The sequence below is a fragment of the Pteronotus mesoamericanus genome, unplaced genomic scaffold (assembly GCF_021234165.1).
Source record: "Pteronotus mesoamericanus isolate MK-2021 breed Mesoamerican mustached bat unplaced genomic scaffold, CSHL_Meso_final contig_94, whole genome shotgun sequence".
NCBI lineage: Eukaryota > Metazoa > Chordata > Mammalia > Chiroptera > Mormoopidae > Pteronotus > Pteronotus mesoamericanus.
In genome coordinates, this window is record NW_026555285.1 from 44,554,857 (window position 1) to 44,575,566 (window position 20,710).

At 45.1% G+C, this 20,710-nt stretch overlaps 1 protein-coding gene across 1 annotated transcript in view; it reads left to right on the forward strand.

The window, feature by feature from the left end:
• Positions 1-6,920: 6,920 nt before the first annotated feature.
• Positions 6,921-20,710, forward strand: part of CLDN10 (claudin 10) — a 100,082-nt gene continuing 86,292 nt past the window's right edge. The window contains exon 1 of the mRNA XM_054586477.1: positions 6,921-7,149. Coding sequence (XP_054442452.1) covers positions 6,936-7,149 — 214 coding nt within the window. The 5' untranslated portion in view covers positions 6,921-6,935. The remainder of the gene's footprint in view (positions 7,150-20,710) is intronic.

Sequence of the window (20,710 nt, forward strand, 5' to 3'; positions counted from 1 at the left end):
TGGAATAGTGATACCTCCTGATTTTCGATACCTTTCAGTGACCGTGGACACATCACAGAGGTGTTGTTAATAGCAATGTTCTCTCAGGGAGATGTAGAAACGTGAAAAATACCTCTTCACCTCCCTCATTTGTCCAGTGTCAACAGCTCACTATTTCTCAGTCTGACTTCTTTACTCAAGAATATCTGACATCTGTGATACCTTACCCACAGGTTTTAAGAGATTAATTTTTACCTAAGTCCAAGTATAATGAATAGAATGCTTTTTAAAGGTAATTTAAGACCTATAAACGAAAGCATGTATCTAGAGATTTACTCTCCATTTGCATAGTGTCCTTTCTTTAGACTTATTGATGCCTAAAAGTGCAAAATTTTTATTATGCTATGATACAAGGCATTGATAAACTTACTCGAAAAGGTGTGTAGGGAAATAAAGGTCCACTCAGGTCTTTGAATCAAGGTTTGTACAGTTTGGAGGGCTCTCTTGGAGAAATCCAAAATTTGATGTGAAAGTAAGTATTTACTTAAAACGGGAAAGGAAATCACAACAGAACGGAGATTCAGGTCCCTTTCCTGCGAAAGGGAAAAGACCGCTTTCTGCAGTTTGCCAGGCGCGCTTCCTTGGAGGTGCGGCTGACCGCGGTCTGGCCTTCTCTCCCATCCAGAGCTCCCCGCGGCCCGCAGAAACCCGTGTGTGCGCGCAAACAGAGGGCTCTGAAGCTCAGGCTTCTTGCTCTTCATGACAGATCTCCCTCTGACCCATGAGTGACAAAATCAACTCTTAAAAAGGGCCACCAAGGCCCACCGTGGGGGTGTGGTTGAACTTGAGTTTCTTCCCCGGGAGGATCATTGGCTTTCAAAACTGCGAACAAGGGATTATGGGCTGCAAAAGAAAGTACAGGGAGATGTCTCGGTGGCCTGCATCAGTGAAGGATGTCTAAGCAGAACTTGAGAAGCACAGAAGGTCGAGGGATTGGAGTACATTAAAATTAAATACGCCTCTTTGACAAAGGACAGCCTAGACAAATCAGCAGATGCCAGGGTGGGAGATGTTTGAAATGCTTGTAACTGACAAGGGGCTAATATCGACAACAAACAGAGAATGCCTGAAAATCAGTGCGGAATCCCAAACAAAAAACGGGCAAAGTCAGAAAAGGAGAAACTGAAAGGCATGTAAAGATAGGCTCAAAATCAAGTTTTCATCTAAATGCAAATGAGAGCGATAGTATCACTCTCCACTCACTCGTCTGACCCCACGGAGACGCGGGAATTGCGCACTGCTCAGCGGGGCCCGACGGTGAGGACGCGCAGGAATCCCCGGGCTCCGGGCGCGGAGCGCAGACCGGCGCTGCCGGCGCGGAGCTACACGGCGGCACTTTGGCGCACTGAGCGCGGGGAATGCGGCCCCTGGACCTCGGAACCCTTCTCCTGGGTCTGCACCCACAGGAATGCTCACAAGCGCGTAAGACAGCAAACGCTGGGCGTTCATCGGCGTGCTGCTGGGTGGGGGAAGTGAGAGGCAAGCCCGCGTTCCCCACGGGGCATCGTGGTGGATGCTCTTCAGCGCCGACTAGAAGCAAAGGGTTAGAATCACTAGCTGTGCTCTGAGCAACTTAGAGGGGTCTTAAAAGTGCAGCGTCAACTAAAAGCGACAACGAGGTGCCTCGTTTTTATAAATTAACAAACCCTGCACACCAAACACGTACATTTTTAAAAACACAAAACAGAAGAAGGTACCATGAACACCAGAGAACTGTTGTTTGTTTCTGGAAGAGAGGGAAATAGAAATGGAGACTAGGGGTAAACACACAAACAAACAAACAAGAGCGCAGCTTCACACAGTGCAAAGAGTATGTTGCGCCATGAACTGAAGCATTAGGTTAACCCAGCTTGCACCAAAAATCAGACATGAAAGCAAGAAAAGAACAGGGGGGAAAAGATGGAAGGAAGGAAAGAGACAGGAAAAAAGAGAGAAGAAGGGCGGGAGAAGAAAAAGGACATCCACATCTTAGCCCGAAAGGGCAACGTGCTACAACGTCCGGGGTGCGGTGGTTCAGGCGAGGGATCTCCCGCCTGCAGACTGTACGCAGGGGCACTTGGAGTGCGCCCCCTGCTGGTAACTTCCGACTGGTGCAGAGTGCACCGTGTCCAAATCCGGCGGCCCCCAGCCCTCGTCGGGGCAACGCGCAGACGGGCCTCCAATGATCAACTTCTTTTCGCAGACGGGTGGTAGTATGAGGGAAAGTTAGGATAGAAACGGGAAACTTGCTGGGCGTGGGACCGGAGATTATCATTTGATTGTGAAAAATAGGAAAGTCAGCTATTTTCCTCTATTCCTCGCTCACTGCCAACAAAGGCGGAAAACTTGGAACGCTCCCCCTCCCCGATCCGCAGCGAAGGAACCCACGGGAGCAGCGCAGTTAGCCCTAAAACCTATACAGTCTGGGCCAACCGAAAGGCCTTAATGTCAGCATCCTCATTTTCCTAGGAATAATAATAATAATATTTGAAAAATAGCTTTAAATGTCTACCCGAGCTGGTAAAAAAGCAAAGGACATCTTTTTAAGGCTAAAAAAATAAGGAGAAAGCACAGAGACAGACAGGTAAGCCAGCTCTGATGCCAGAGGCTTCGCCGAAGGATCTCTAACCCTTCACAGCCTCATTCCCCGGGGTCCATGGGCGGGGGATGCAGGCCTTGCAAGGCTGTAGACCAGATCAGAGAACCCTGCACAAAGCCGTTCCCACCTCAAGTCAATGATTGCCGTGGGCAAAATTAAAAAGTGCTGCTTCACCTCCTCCGTCATCGCCCCTACCCACCACTGTTATTTCCATCACTATCCCCATGGGTAACAGTAACGCAATGTCCTCTCTAGACCTTGGATTTGAATAGAAGGACAAAAGGAAGTCACCTGAGAATTCTTAACCGCGGGCTGCCATCCACGCAGGTACAGGGCCAGAATTCACAGCAACGGGATGTCTAGAAAAAGCTGCCAGTTTAGTTGGAACATTTCCGAGGTTGATAGCTCCCTTGAACAACGGGCAAATGCAAACAGGATTTCTATCTGGAGGAACGAATATTCAACACAGGCCAGAAAACATTTCCACAGAGAACGTTGCCAGGAACATGAGCACACAATGACGTTTTAACAAACCCCCACGAGTGAGAAAGTCAGCAGGAAAAAAGAATGCTAAACCCAACCTGCAAATACTACAAACCTGAGAATAATGAGATACAGAATACAGAAATAAGTAACTTTCATACTTCAAAAATAAAAACAGGCCATTCGAATTAGACTAAAGAATAAGACACTAGGAAAAAAAGCAGACTTGAAAAGAATAAAACGGCACCTCTAGAAATGTTTTTTAAATAAAGGATAGTAATAAAGGTTAGAAACCCTGCATGGGTTAACAGCAGATTACACACAACTGGAGAGAAAGTTAATAAATTGGAGCATCAGCTCAAAAACTTCCCAGAATGCACCAGAGATTGAGATAAAATATGTTAAAGAGCAGTTGAGGCATAGGACATGCTGAAAAATTGCTCTCGTCAGAGTTACGGGAGATTAAGAAAGGATATGTACAGACAGAGGTAATATCTGGAAAAGAAGGGACTAATAGTTTTCTGAAATTGATGAAGGCGATGTATCATCAGTTTTAAGAATTTCAGTAAATCCCAAAGAGTAAAAAAAAAAAAATCCACACTTAGAAAATCACAGTGGAACTGCCAAACCAGAGACAAAAAGAATCTTAAAACTAGCCAGAAAGGAAATACAGATTAATCCAAAAAGAAATGACAAATTGGACTCTTGATTTCTCAATGGCAACAATGGAAGTCAGGTGAAATGAAATTACATCTTCAAAGCTTTGAATCAAAATCATTGTCTCCTCGTGGCTGTACACCTTCTAGAATTATCTACCAAAAACAAGCACAGAATAAACATAGTATCTGAACAGAAACAAAGAGAGATAACTATCTCTCACTAAAGAAACTTCTCCAGGATGGACTTTAAGAAAACAAATAACCTCACAGGGAAGGGTTGAGAAGCAAAACAGAAAAGCAAGAAGAAAAAGGTACCATATTTTGCTGTGTATAATGTGCACCCACATTTTTGGCCCAAACTTTCAGGAAAAAAAAAACCCTTTCGTTTTAATTTTTTAATTCAATTATTTATTTATTTATATTTAGATACTTGGGGGTTTTTTTGTATTATATAGGAATTTTAGCACTTATTTTTGAACACATTATGGTACAATAAACTTACGTAACCAATAATTACAAAACACAAGAATAGATACAAGGTACAATAAATTTTATGTACCAGTAAATTAGTATTACCCACACATAATGTGCACCTTTATCTTTTCCCTCAAAAATTTGGGCAAAAACTTGCACATTATACATGACAAAATGCAATAAACAAAGATAGTGTACAGTGGTAATAATGTGTGGGGCCCATATTTGTGGAGCTAAAATTCAATTTGTGAGGCTAAAAGAAAAGGCAAACAACCTAGAAATAAAGTAATAACATAGATCAGAAGGAGAATTATTAATGTTAAAACTCCTTGAGTTTGGAGAGTAAAGCCAATGATTAACTTTATGTATTAAGTTAAAAATATACATTAAAATTTCTAGAGTAACCATTAAACAATACAAATAATTTATAACTTCCAATTTAATAAAGTGAAAAGTTGGAATGTGAAAAATATTTAACTCAAAAAATTCAGCAAAAGAACAACTAGCTATATATAAGAAAAAATGGGGAAAATGATACATTAGATAAAATAGATGTTAGAATGAGTCTTATCTTTAGGAATAAACCTGCCCTGACTGGTGTGGCTCAGTGGGCTAAGCATTGTCCCAGAGACCAAAAGGTTGCTGACTCAGTTCCTGGTCAGGGTACACGTGTGGGTTGCAGGCCAGGTCTCTGATGATTAAGGGTGTGTGAGAGGCAACTGATTGATGTTTCTCTTGCACATTAATGTTTTGCTCCCTCTCTTTGTCTCTCCCTTCCCCCCTCTAAAAGAATAAATAAATGAATAAAATCTAAAAAAAAAAAGAAAGGAAGAATCTAATTTAAAAAATGTAACAAAACCTTTGTGGATTAAAGTATATAACTTAAGTAGAAAACATTAAAAATGGTTCAACAAATAAAGAGATATACAATGTTCATGAATAAGACTTGATTTTACAAAGTTATTCACGTTCCTCAAATTGATCAATAGATACAATACAATTCCAACAAGCATCCTGATAAATACGTATGTGTATAACTTGATAAGCTTATTCTAAATATATAAGGAACAGCAAATAGCTTTTAAAAATTTACCAGACATTCTTGAAGAAAGAAGAGCATGGGTAGAGACATCAACAAGATCTCAAGATATATTTATAAAGTTAAAGTGAGAGTTCCCATGAATGTATTTTCATGGGAACAGATAAGCAGGTAGATGGCACAGATTAGAGAATCCAAAAATAGGTCCATGAAAATACTGATGCCTGATATTATGACAGAGGTAACCTTGCAGATTGATAGGGAAACAAGAAACTATCCAGTAAAGATTTTTTTTAAAGGGTTTCCACATTAAAATATAAAATAGATACCAAATCATAAAACACAAAACATAATTCTGGATAACTTGGAACTTAAGCTAAAACTTTGAAATAAGAGTAAAGGGCAATATATTTAATATATCTAAGAGGGGCTTTCTTAATCTAGATCACAAAAACACAAATCATTTATTAAAAGCTTGATAAATTTGCATTAAAATTAAGACACTTTATCAAATGGCCACATAAAGACAAACCACAAATTTAGGGGCAAATATTTGCAACATATATAATCAACAAGAGATGACTATCCAGAATATATGGATTACTAATTTAAACAGTAAAAAGTCAAACAACTCAATGGGTAAAATGAGCAAAAGTTACAAACGTCTTTGTAGGCAAAAACTCAATGAGCCAATAAACACATGGAAAGATGCTCAACCCCATTAATAATCAGAAAAATACAAATTAATAATCATAATGAGCTACCTTTACATCCATCAGTGTGGTCAAAAGAAACAAAAATTCTGACACCACCACCACCGTACCAAGGACTGTGAAGCAGGGAAGCGAGGACTCACCCACCGAGAGTGGGAGGAACATGCTACAACCACTTAGTAAAACGATTTAGAACGATCCATAAAGTTGAAGGTATTTCCTACATCCTAGCACTTCTGTTTCTAGGACATAGCTTGGAGAAACTCTTGCACATGTGCACAAGGAGAAATTCAGGAGAATGTTTATAGCTGTTCCGGTTGCTGGGGGCGGCGGGGGAGCAACGCAAATGTTCATCTCCAGGAAAATAGATAAATTGTAGTATATTCACTTAATAAAAGTTTATATTCAACAGTTATATGGAATGAACAATAGTTGTATTCCCAAGAGGTAAATCTCACAAACATAATACCGTGCGGAAAAGATAGGTAACAGAACACCCACAATGATTCCATTTATATAGTCAGAAGCATGCACGACCACAGCAATTGGTCAAAAAAGTTTTAACTGTTACTGTATAATTTGTACTTTGTAATATCTGGTAGTGGCCTGGTTAGTAAAGCTTCAGGTTAACAGAAAATTAAGCATTAACTATGCTTCCAAGGGGGGAAAAAAATCCATGAAATGAAAATCTTTAAAATCCATCTACAAAATTTTAGCCAAATATCCCTGAAGGGCATTAGAAAGATCTTCTGCAGGCTATCTTTGAAATGCCATCGGTAAATCAGACTTTCTCCTCAATTCTGGTACTTCCGCAGGCCACCGGAGCATGACGTGCTGTGACCTACCCTCATTAACTGGCAGTAACGCTGGTCCAAGTGTTACTTGTCCGCCGCATGCCTAGACCACCAAAGTGTTCTGCCTGGACAATGTCCCCGCGAAAGCGGAGTGCCATGTACCTGGCACAGATCCCTGCTCTGGTGTTCGGAATCGGTGGGTTTGGAGCTCTCATCGCTGCCACCGCGTCCAATGAGTGGAGGGTAACCACCCGAGCATCCTCGGTGATAACCGCCACCTGGGTTTACCAGGGTTTGTGGATGAACTGTGCAGGTAACGCCTTGGGCTCTTTCCATTGTCGACCGCACTTCACTCTCTTCAAAGTAGAAGGTAAATATACCATAGCTTTGCTTGGGGTTGACGTTAACTCTCTCTAATGACTGACTGCTTCATGAAAGCTCCATGATTTGCCTAGAATGAATGGGGCATATGAATGTTGGCTGAAATTACTAAATCCTGTGTTTTCCACGGCAAAGGAAAGTCAGAGTAACTTTATGGATCTTGTAGAAATATCGAGTGCAAACGAAAGACTCATAGGAAAAGGCGGAAGTGAACTGGCTTGTTGTGAAAGATAGTTTGAATTTGCTCTGTGTCTTGCATCAGGAATAAAGCATATGCTATCGTCTGCTTCCTCAGGTTATCTGAACATGAAACACTCACACACACACACACACACACACAAACACACACATTCTTATATATTCAGAGTACTAGAAGCATACAACAATAAGGACCGTGTGGAGTGAGGAAGGAATTCTGTTTTCAGAGGGCTCTCCATATTGTTGTGGTTAGTGATAAAATAGCAGAAGAAGAAATTTAACAGTAGCAAAGAGAAGGTCAATACTCATGAACTTTTTCTTTGTTACTTGGTTTTATTTTTAAAATATGTAAGCAGGCATTCATGGCTGTGCATATTAGAAATTCTATTACAACTGTGTCTGTATCTTAAAGAGGAAACTACAAAAAAAAAAAAACCACTTTCATACTTCAACCCGCCTCCAAAGAAACAATTATTTGCTTTATGTCATTATAAGAATCACTCTCTGCCTCTGCTTTCTCTTTGATACGTTTACAAAACTGCCACAAGTTCTGGGTATATTGTGGGAAAAATTGCCCCTGGTATTTTATCAAATATAGACCCTTCACAATCAAATGGCAAAGCTGTACCTTGGCCCCTGTAAAGAAAATTAAATAAAATTTTAACTAGGAAGTTACTAAAGCATAATATTTTATTGGATTTTTGTGTCAAGGGTTCAGTTTAGGTCACTAGTCCAAAATATGTGCCAAAGGGTACAGAGAGGATTCTTAATTAAATACTTAGTCGAAAGCAGGAGATTTCCAATGACAATCAACGGAAACGTTCAGGCTTGGACGCATACCAGCTGGGCTGTCAAATTGCATGCACCTTCCTAAGCACCTATTTTAGGAATCAATGTTATGTCTCTCTTCAGTCCTAACTTCTCAACTTACTTGGGGGTATTTTAAAATTGGTACAAGGGACGATTTTGAAAGGGGAGTAAGAGTGTTGCGGAGACACTGCAGTCATTCTATACACCTCTTGTTCTTTCTCCACGTCCCCCCCGCCCCCAACCCGGCCCCTGCCCGCCCTGAGCAGCCAGCGAAAGATATGTCATGTGGGCAAGTGGTTTTCCTTTGCTCTCTACCGCGTTCATCTTTTAAAAAAATGTTTTGCCTTCATTTTATATTCCTTAACAAAACCCAGGTATTGTGAAAAAAACAGCCATTCAACCTTAGCTCTAAAGTGGGCTAAAAAACATGGTAGATTTCTGCATGATGTCTGCAGGTACGTCCCAAAGTACACCTTAGGAAACATGGAATTAGAAATGTTGTCACTATATTGTGTTCATGGAGGTCTGAATAATCTTTCACTCTTAACATTTTATCCCTCTAATTTTGCTTCTCGATAGTAGAAATAATGCATTCAATATCTGCCCTGTAGCCTGCCCATAGAGTTAAATTGAAAAATTTGGTCCAAAGCTTTGATTAGAATATGCAAAATTTAACTTGGTATAATCTCTCCACTATCTTCATCCTGAATTGAAATCTTTATGAAAGACACAGTTACTGCAGAAATCCATTTTTCACAGTGGGAACACTGATTCATGTTTCCAAAGGAAATAGGAACTCACAAATTCGGATCTCCCGTTCACATGCAATCCTTGCTGACAACACTGGTTGCATCTCCTTCATTCCTGTCAGAAAATATACCAATGGGGCTGCTGGGAACACTTTTTTATGCCAAAAGGGTCCCAAACATCACAATGATTCAAAACTGAGAAAAGAACTCAGAAGCCAACGAGGAATGTGAGTGTTCTTTCTCCATGGTCCCCCCTCCCCAAACCTGGCCCCTTCCCGCCCTGAGCAGCCAGCACTTTAAAATAATAAACTAATCCTACATTGTCAATCTGAGATGAATCTTCTTAGACTTAGGCTACATTAAGCTTCCTCTAAGAAAGAGAAAATCTTTTTAAACTGCTAGATTTTCTTTTTCTTTTCTTTTTTTTTTTTTTGCTAACCTCCTTAGATGCCCTATTATAACCACATTTTTTTTAGCAATTTATTAGCTCAATAGTGACTGCACCCTTTAAAGGTTTGATGTAAGCCAGCACCTAAGCACCTCTTTGGACAAGAAGCATTTACAGTTATTGTGAAAAACACAGGCCCCGTCCAACTACAATTCGGTGAAACCAATTTTAGGAAAACATAGGAACCCTTGTAGTTCAATCCTCACTGCAGCCCAGAAACCTCTTGACTCAATTGCAAAAGCACCTCCCTGTCTGTAGATGCAATATCCACTCCAGGCTGTACTAAATTACAAAAATTCTGCCCTGAGTGGGTTGCATGCTGTCCTGCAAAGCAAAAGGTCATGGGTTAGATTCCCAGCCAGGGCACATGCCTGGGTTGCAGGCTAGTTCCCAGGTTGGCGGTGCGCAAGAGGCAACCGATCAATGTCTGTGCATGGATGTTTCTCTCCCTCTCTTTCTTCCTCCCTTCCCCTCTCTCTAAACATAAAAAATAAAATCTTTTCAAATAAGATTAAGACAAAGAACAAAACTTGAATGGAGGAAATTTGAAATATACTTGGCTTTCTAGATTCATGAGTCAGGTAGCATCGCATCTAGCAAGTAACGGGATGCCCTGAACAGCTATACCATATGGAAAGTTTTTATAGGCAGAAGCTGGGTGAGACAATAAAATTATCAGCAAAAGAAAGGATTATCTCAGGCAATGTCACCTTTTCAGGAGGACTGGAGGGTTGTCTTCTCAGACTGACTGGCTCAGTTTCTTTTGGGAGGGATGGAGGGGCCCCCCTGACAGGTTACCTCATTGGTCCTGAGCGGAGAATTCCAGATGGAACAATTCATGTTACATTCCTGGAGAAGGCTGAAACTGCTGGTGGATTAGATAGCAAGTCTAGGTTTGGCGTCATGGGCTTTACCAGAAGTGACTCCATTTGGGGTCTGTGGTTTTCTCTCTAAGAGCTGCCTCTCTTGTTTTCTCCTCTCTTCATGTCGATGTTAATTGGCACATTTCCATAGGCAGGAAATAAAGCATTTCTCATGGGGGCAGAAGCAGTGATTTCTGATGGGGAAGCCTGGGTCCAGAAGGCATTGCTACAAGTAGAAATGAAAGCTAACTTGGGGTCACCTTAAAGACCTGGACCTAAGCTGACATGTTCTCCTTATATTTTAGACACATAGTGGGCTCTGGATAAGTCATCAGGAGGGCAAAATTGTATTCCTGGAGGAAGGCTGACGTGTCAGGGGTTGAGTGATTTAGGACGTGGACCGGAGCAACAAAAGGGAAGATCGCTGGATTACGATTCAGCCAGCGGGGTTTTGGGCTCTGACTCTTCTTTAGCTGCGAGACCTTGACTTAGGCTTTCAAACTCTCTGTGCCCCATTCACAAAATTTCCTCCTCCATGCAGTGAGGGAGCTGGACTCCAAGAGTTCCTCAAAGTATCTCTCGGCCTGGAGTTCAGTCCAAGAGCATCACAGCGCCTCGCCGCCTGGCAGGAGAAGCACGCCGAAGAGTTATCTCTGTAAAAGCCCCCTCTAAGATAGTGCGATTGTGCATGAGAGGAGTCTTTTTTCTCCCCTCATCTATTACTTTGTCTGACTGGCTTCCTGTGTTTCTGACTGTGGAGAATGTTACTGCCCCTGGGTGGAGATAAGTTTCAATGGCCTTCCATGACCATATGACCCAAGCAAAGGTGGCAGGCTTTCAGGCGGATGAAGCCAAATGCTATTCTGGAAGCTGGCATTCAGGTGCTGCTGGCTGTCTCATAGAACAAACCTTCTCTCCTCGTCTCCCAACTTCACCCGTACCCCCCATTCCCTTATCAGCCATGCCACACGAGTGGGGCGTAGGGGGTAAAAAGGAATGGCATATGCTAGAGAAAAAGGGCTTTTCTCTGGGTGCTTATTGACATGCAAGGAATAGCTTGGAGGCATCGGATGTCATAATTTTAAACTTCTTGCCAGTTGAAACGCGTGCCTTAGTTTGTGATTAAATAACAATCGTAAATAAGTCTCAAACAACAGTAATGAATAACCGAAAACTGTGGTGTTAATGAGGGAAAATTGCCTTTAATAATTTAGTACCGTCAAAAATGTTTCAAGAATTACATTTACTACATCTCTACCCCTTTGGAAAGCATTAATCTCAGGGGAGGCTTCTATTTGCTAAGATTTTGACTCTGCTTTCTGAGACAGTTTCAATAAATAAGCCTAATGTTAATTTTAATCTTAGATTTAGTTTCTGGCTCTGTTCCAAATGCATATCAAGTCACTTAAAAGCAATAGAAAAATCCAAGTTTTCTCTTTGATGTTTATCACCCTAAAATAAGCCTAAGGAACATCAATATGTTCTTGCCCCCACAAAAAAAATGGCATAATTTTATACGTTTACTGATACACTCAATGACACCTTAGGCTCTAACAAGATGAGCCCATAAAATTGTCTCTGTGCACAAAATGTAGGTTCTGGGGGCCCAGTGAGGAGAAGGCTGTGTGCCCATCCTCAGTGGATGTGCTGCTTAGAGGAAGACCATCAGTCAACCGATAATCAGCCCAGAAGGGTAGGCGTTATCTGCTGGTTAAGCTCCACGGGCAGACAGACTTCCCAGAAGAACTAGTGCTTAATCTGCCTTGAAAGGTGAGCAGAAGTCTGCCAGGGAAAAGGGAAGCCAGGGCACTTCCGGCCATGCGGCTCCTCCAGCTGCACAACTCACTAACTGGAAAACTCTGGGCAAAATGCTTACTAAAGGACCACCCTCTCCCCATAAAGTGGCAATAATATTATCGACTTCAGAGGGTGGTGGTAAGGGCAGGGTTAACTTGTGTAGGGCAGTGCCTGGCCCCCACGCAAAGGTCTCGAGGCAGAAGGGGGCCAAGCGCACCAGGGAACCACAAGCCTATCGAGATGACTGGCGCTGGAAACGTGTGGGAGGATGTTCAGAGCCAGGCTGCAGCCGTAGGGGACGGGAATCTCGCATGGGGGCCTCCGAGCCCTCTGAAGGGCGAACGGAGGCTTTGGCTTGGAGCTGGAAAGCTCTCGAAACACCTGAAGCAGGGAACACCCGATGGTACTCGCACTGTAGAAAGATCCCGCAGTATCGCAGGTAGACCCTGAATCAAGGGTGGAGAAGTGGGGACAGACAGGAAGACACTTAGACATAGAACTGGTAAGACTTAGGGACATGGCGACACATGACGATGAAGAGGGGTCAAGGGTGCCTCTGAGGGTGCCCACCTGGAGATGCAGTGGCCAACAAAAGAGAAAGCTCGGTGAAGAGCCGATCCCAACATACGTTCCAGCCCCTCCTCCTCGTACCGTATTTCCCAGCACGTACCAAATTTTCAAGTCACTATCAGAGTCTAAACTTAATGTGTGGCTTTTTAAAAAATCAGTTATGGACAGTGAGAGAGCATAATGTGATTGAACTTAAATTCTTTTAAAAAAAATATGTGCTTGGATATTTAATAAAAAACCAACAGAAAAAGGTAGCAGCTATAAAGATTATTACCGCAATCTTAAGTGCCATTAATAGCCTAAGAATACCAGAACTAGGAGGGCAAGAGCCACCCCTCACCCCTGCCAGACTCTGTAGTCAAATTGCATAGTGCCACGTCTTAAGGGGCACGGACATAAACAACATTCATTGATTCTAGAAGGGGCTAGATAACTAGGAGGGTGAGAGATCTTGAAATAACTTCACACGGGAAATTGTATCTCCTGGAAAAAAGGGAAAGCGTATGGTGGCAGGGACCTGGGAAGGGGAAAGAAGGCAAGTAGAGACAGCGATATGTGTTCCTAGGGACTCTGATTTGGGAGCACTATGACTGAGAATTCTCTGTTTGAGTTGCCCGGCAATGGAACAGGCTGTCTCACGAGAACTGGCTTGAAGTCCCCGGAGGATGCTGACGATCCTCTCCCAGCGAGGTGGCAGAAATAATCCCTGCATTGGCTGGCAAGACAGACTAGATAACCTCTAACGTCACTTTCAGGCTGAGCGATCTGAGATTCTGTGTATGTGTAAGAACAAAGAGAAATAATTAAAGATTGAAACTCCAGATTTGCATATTGACTTAAATATCTTTGACAGCTGGTGGGCTCCGTGCTGGGCCCTTGGGAACCCAGTAACAAAAAGACATTGTCTCTTACCTGAAGCTGTGCACAGCTGAGAAGGGACCATAAGTTAAAGTAGTAAATGTTACAATATATATGCTATGTTGATATTTTATTATGTTAAATATATTGATATGTTAGAATTCATATAATAAATACATACTTCTCTATCTCTGATATTTTAAAGGGTCCTAAGCAAACCCAAGGCGGTGACTCCCAACTCTTGGTGGGGGAAGGAAGGACTCTTTCTAAATCCAGGCACAGAGCTGAGTAGGGGGGGCTTGGGGAATACAAGATGACAATTCCTTCCTTCAACTGAATTTCTTTGGATCCGTGTTTTTGATTTTCATGTACCAAGTATGGTCCATGCATAATACCAGGACAGCCCCCGTCCTGGGACACTGGTTTTCTCTAGAACACAGAATGCAGACTTTCGGCAAGGGGACCGGGGGAGGGGGAAAGCTATGTTCTCCTTGTGTCACCACAGCCAGGTGCTGGCATTTACTTCCACCAGCAAACCTTGAACCAGTTCTATCTGGGGATTTCAGCCTAACCTGTAAAACTCCTATGCACATCCCCCCTAACCTGAGTCTCTCTGCTTTTGCAGTTGAGGACCTGCGCCCTGGGCCCTGGCTCTCTGTTCTTGCCACAGTGCTCAGCCTCCTAGTCCCTGCAGGTCAGCTGATACTCCCCCTCCTGCTTAAACCTGGACCTCAGACCTGTCCCTTTGCTCTGGCAGCTGATGCCTGGCTTCCAGGCAGTGGGTCTGTTTTATGGCTGGCCTACCACCTGATGATCCCAGCCTGCCTGGCCACTCAGTCCCGACCCAAAAGCCTGCTTTGACCCGGAGCTTGGCTACCCCACTTTCTCTGCCTCCCTGGTTCTGCTCCCTCACCAAAACGTGCTCAACTCCCACTCGGTGCCTTGGGAAGAGCTGTTGGAGCATGTCTCCAAGCTGTGAGACTACAGAGGGAAAGGGGAGGGGGCGGGAAGGGGTGACGCAGAAATCACACCCACTGCCTAGTTGACAAACAGGAACAAGGTCAGTCGTGGCCTTGGTAGGAGATGGAGCTACGCAGAGGAGCTAGGAGATGCTATTATAGAATGATCTGGAATCCATTTATATCACCTGGGAAAATAGCCACATTATCCTAGTTACTCCCTCTATCCCAGATTTAAGTCATTACTGGACTGGTGTTGAGCCAGAGAGAAGACGGAGCCCTCCCAAGGAAGCTTCCTGTTGCGGCTGCAGCCTGAACGCTGTCCTGTAGGCGCCCCACGCCCCGCAGCTTCCTGGGGGTGCAGTAATACAGCCCCTCCTGTGTCATGCACTTTCTGCTTCTGCCTCCTGTGCCTTCAGTAACCCCTACTGGGGTGATGGGGGGGAGGAGTCCACCTTTGTCCGGGATGGTGAGCCGTTCAGGTTTTGCTTCAGCTCCATATGGAATTATAACACAGATTCACGCGTGGGCACACACACAGCTGGCTCCACAGCTAACTAACCTTCCGAACACCCTCAAGTCATGGAGATGCCTCTACACATCACACGCACACATGGACACACAACTCAACTCACCATGCAGGCTACACATACACACACATATGCAACCACTTGTCATACAATCACACACACACACGTGCATACACAGACAGACTCACATTTGCCATACAGACACCACACACACACAGAGTCACCCTTCGACCCATGCACACGTGACCCTGTGGGCTCCAAACCTAACCCCACACACACACCCCCCCCACTTACCATGTAGACACCTTACACATATCACATACTCTAATCACCAGAGTCAAAGGACAGAGGCCAAGATTATCGCAGGCCGAAACGTAGGCCCACTGAACAGAGGCAGTTGGAGATCGCTGCATGTCAGACCCGTGGTAAGAGGTAATTCCACTGCGGCGGGGCTCAGCCGGGCACGCTGAGCTCCCTGACTCATCCCCAAATGCCTCCTGCGGGCCTACACGGCGCTTACACCGTCATCATTTCCTACGAAGACGCACTGCAAATTGCCGGTCCTCCATCCAGGGCTTCCAGCCGCTTAAAGATTTCCTTGGGTGAAGGTGGCACATTGCATATACCCTATGACGAATGATCAGTTATCCTGTTTCTTCCTTTCCTTCCTCTCTCCTTCCCTCTCCCCTTTCCTTCCAGAGCACAGACATTGAAACCTGACTTTCTGTTTAACTCCCACGTTTGCCATCATAAGCTGTGTGGCCTTGGTATAGTAACTTAACCTCTCTGTGTTTCAGTTTCCTCGCCTGTAAAATGAGAATATTAACAGTATCTCCCCAATGAAAAATATTAAGTGAGTTCATATACGAGGAAGCTACTATTGTGGTTGTTTTCTCCAACCCACGATTCTAGCCTTTCAAGACCACTTTGAATCCTGACTTGGTCATTGTTGTATTAGCTAGTCTCCCAGTTTGGCATCACCTAAACCTTCAGCAGATGCACCCCGTAGTATCTGTGAAATTCTTCCTAGAGAGCTGAAGGCATCCCCTACCCAGGCCCATACTTGCTCCCAGATTCCCGATCCAGCATATGACAGCACGCATGTCTCCTCCTTGCTTTTCCCAAGCTCCTGACCCCGCACCTGGTCTATCGCCCAATCCTGTAGCACCTGCCTGCCCTTCGCTCTAACTCCCCTTGCCAGGAGGTCTGTGTCGCCTCCAGCTCAGCGTCCAGGCTCTCCCCTCTGACCTAGATTGGGATCAAATATGAAAAAGGCATTTTTCTGCCCTTCAATGCTCTCCAACACTGCTGGGTAAACCTGCAAAGGCAAAGCTCCCTCCAGTTCCTTCGGGGCTCTGTTCAGCTGCACTAGGGCGCGTTCGCTCTCTGCCAGTTCCCGGCAGACACAGGCTCACTTGGCCTGCCGCGGGGCCCTCTGAGTCAGGCGCTAGAATCGTGCCCCTTCCACGGTTCTGAGGCAACTAGAACTTGGAGAGGTTCCGTCACTTGCGCAGTCTCCTGGCTTCGGGGGTGGCCATGGCAAGACGCGAATGTCAGACCACGTGACTGCGGAACCCAAACACGTGATTGCCTGCCCACTACGGACTCCGCGGGGCTGATTTCCAGCCAGAGGAATGTGTCGGGACAGTCCTGACGTTCCTCCCTAGGTCCCCTGCCTCCGTCAGACTGGACTAGGTGCTTAGCCTTTTCTCTAGTCTGCGCCCCTCTCATGCCATTGGGGGCAAATGCCTTTCTTCTTCATTTCTTTCTCTCTCTCTCTCCCTCCCTCCAAACTCTGCCTACAGAATGCCACGCGGAGCTTATTTAACCCTCACACTGAAAGAAACCTGTGTCTTCATCTGTGTTTTCTTACTGTGACTTTGTCGCTCTGGCTTGTGTTGTGGTTATTCGTGGGCTTGTCTTTTCTCACCACTAGATCGTAAGCCCCTTGAGGACAGAGTTTGAGGGATTTCTTTCTATCCCCTTCCTGAAAGAGTGTCCTGCCTAACGCCCATGCCCTACAGTTGTATGTGGACCTAGCGAATTATTTGCTGAGCTGAGTCAGTTGGAGCAAGAACAGGACCCCGGGACATGGACACCTTCTCCAGGTTCGCCCTCCATGGGGCCATTACTGAGTCTGTCCAGATGGTTGGCAGGCCCATGTTGCTCTTTCTGGCCAACGGCAGAGCATGCCAGAGGTGGCAAAGCATCCCCGAAAATGCATCAAAAGGGAAAGTGTCCGAGGTGGCCTGTCTTGCTCCCAGGGAATCATGCTGGCTCTCATCGGGAGCTTCTTTCTTTACTAAGAGCTCAAAAACCATCTCTTTAATGACCTGTTCTGGAATGTATCTGGTGTGTGCTACCAAGCTTCCCAAGGGTGATTTTGGAGATATAGCCTTTGAAATTTAAGGCATTTCCTTAACCTTCTTCCTGGTTTTGTGTGCCTTCATTCTAAGATCACATCTGGTCTCTCCATTCAGATGTTAACTTCATGCATTCCTGGGCCTCTTTTTAAAAAGTTCAGCTGACCCTGGCTGGTGTGGCTCAGTGAACTGAGAGCCGGCCTTGAAACCAAAGAGTCACGAGTTCGATTCCCAGTCAGGGCAGTAGGGGGCACGCAAAAGGCAACCACACATTGATGTTTCTCTTCTCCCTCTCTTTCTCCCCCCCTTCTCCTCTCTCTAAAAATAAATAAGTAAAATCTTTTAAAAAAATTAACAGTGCAGCTGAGAAATCAGAATGTGATAAAAATGGCTCAGGTCGTTCTGATTATTCACACAAACTCACTCACGTTCTAAGGACTTTTTTTCCCTCTAAGTGGTTCTGGGCTGAGTCCTTCTCTTGCTCCTTAAGGACTCTGAGATACGGATGTGGCTGTGGTCTTGTCCATAAATCACCCAGCCACGCGTGACCACAGTCAGCAGAAAAAACGACCTCTCCCGCTCCTCATCAGCAGGATTCTGATGAGTGGCTGGACTCGGGGCCATTTCTGCGAGCGCGCCCACGTCTGCAAAAAGCACAAGGCGAGCGTAAAGTGCCCCTCGCCGAAAGCCGATGAAATGACAAACCACAGCCCTCCCGAGACAGCGTGGGACCGTGTGGGGGTACCTCTATTACCAAACAGGTCTGGGGATGATTGGTTGGAAATAGTTGTTCGTTCACATGTCTCACTTCATTTTAACTCAAATGGCTGCAATGAGGAGCGGATATCATTTGCTAACAATAAGTGATTTCCTTCCTGGATTTCCTTCCTGCCAGGATTGTCTCCTTGTCGCCCCGTTCCCGGACCACACCTACCCTGCACCTCGACTGCACTTCCTCCGCGTCCTCCAAGACGCGTAATTACATTTTGGGATGAACGTAATAGACATCTTTTCCTTCTGTTTATAAATCTTGATTCTGCCCTTCATCAACATGTATTTTTTTAAAAAGTTTTTAATCCCTCGTATATTTCTTTTTATGTTCTTTTTTTCCGCGTGTAAAAATTATGCTCTGCGCTACACAACTCAAATGGAATACAGGCAGCAGGGACTTGAGGCTTTTCTAGGGCCCCCTGCCCCACATATGTGGGCTCCCGGCAATGCTTTTGGTGCTCTCTTACCTGCTACCGTCTTCAGGGGGAGACGCAGACTCTCTTGAGCCAGGGCTTGGCTCAAGTCCCACCGGGCCCCACTCCAACCTCAAACTCCATCAGCCTTTACATAAACACACAAGGAGAGTAAAAGTAAGTTTTCCAGGCAAATACAGCTTCTGGAAAAGGCCCCCAGGCATAGCTACCCCAGCACCATTGTTGTGCATAAGCTCTTCCAGCTTAGAATCCTGGGCTGTCATTTCTACCTCACGATCAGACATCCCTGGCCTCTGACGTCCCAGCCTCCTCCCCGCCCCACCGTACCCCCACCCCCTGCAGACCCCCCTATGTTAACTGCAGATGGAGTTGTCCCCAGGGTCCCAAGCCTGGTAACCACTTTAATTCGCCCGTGGACAGACATTTCCCTCAGAAGACTCCAGGGCGTCCAAGTCAGGGCACACACAGCGTTGGGGTCACACTGGTCCGGGACGGGGCACCCCTCTCCCGCAGCTCACAGAGGGCCGGTGCTGAGGCCGGGTCACAGCGGCGGCCCCCCACCATCACTCCCTGGTCCTTTTCCTGGGGCTGGTGGCAGAGGGCGGGAAGGGAAGTCTTGACCTGTCTCCACTCTGGCCTCAGCCCCACGGCTGCTCCGTGGGGATGGTGAGAGACCAGTGGTGTGTGGGGAAGCATGAGAAAGGCGGGGTGCATGCTGGGCTGTCGTCAGGGTCCTGGTTCCTTTGCGGACATTTGACTTCTATGAAAACTTGTAAATTGGAGAGAGATGAGGGCAAAGATGCGGTTCCGCTCCTCACGCACTACGTGATTTTTAAACACAAGAAGCTATTTGGGGGCCCAATTCTATTTTCCCTTCACAATGAAGTTTGAATTCCAAGCCTGCAAGTCCAGTAAAAGAAAAACGTTCTTTTACAGCGATCCCTGTCTGGTTAATTTTTTTCCCCCCTGCTAATGGGACCTGGCCATCCTCTCTACAATTTTTCTATGCTGCCCGGACCCAGAGCCACAGAAGTTGAATATTCCCGTGTCTGGAGGCTTTGAAGATTCCTGAGTTCATCCCATCTTCTTGTACATCTTTTTGTGGTTTCTCAGAGCCTGTGTCCCATTTTGGTTCCCAGGAAACAGACCACAGGGACAGCCTCAGGCCAGCAGTGACCTCATCGTTATGAGAAACACAGCCCCCTTCTCCTCCCAGAGACCAGTTGGACAAATAAAGCCAGTGGCCTCCAAGGAAAAGGTTATCTCTATTTCTTCTGCCTCCACTGGCTCTCAACCCCTCCCTGAAGCGGGGACAGCCGTGCCCATTTCCTAAGAAATCTGCCTTCATAGCCCCAGGCAGCTCCCTTACGGTGGGGTTTATTACCATCCACCCTGTGCATCCAGCAGCCAGTGCAAAAAAAGTGTGTGTCTAAATACACAGGTAAAGATGTAGGTACATACAGTAATACGTAAACCTATATAAATACAGGTATAATAAATTTTACTGATTAAAGAATTCATAGCACATAATTTACCAATCATAATAAAATGTACAGTAGCCCCTGTAAACTTCATCTGCTGGCGGTGGGGCCATTGGAGCTGATTAATGCCTTTATAGGAAAAACCGCGGAGAGCTCTCTTGCTCTCTCTCCGCTGTGTGAGGACACAATGAGAAGTCTGCCACCAGAAGAGGGTCCTCACGGAACCAAGCATGCTGGCACCCTGACCTCAGACCCCCAGCGTTCAGAACAGAAAGAAACAAAGTTCTGCTGTTTATAAGCCAAGCTGTCTGTGCTACTTAGTAACAGCGGCTCAAACTGAGGGAGACACAGCTGGGGGGACCAGCCCTCACATGCAGTGTGTGCAATAAGCGGCCTTGCTGCCTGAATGTTTGCCCGCCTCACCTTCTTACCCTTTTCAGTAACGCTCCATCATGGCATTTCTGAAGCTTTCATTATTTGTTTCATTGAAGAATGAAGAACTACAGGTCAACCCACAAGGAGCCAAAGTTGGGGCAGAGAGGGGTTAAATGGAAATTTCCTCCCTATGTTTCGGAGCTATATCAACAATTGCCCTACTTGACAATTTGTGTTTTGCTAAAGACAATTCCTTCTATAGCTCATGGAAACGCTCAGAGAAAAAAGTTGACCTGGTACATTGTACCAAGGATTATTGCCTACAGCCACTAATGGAAAAATAT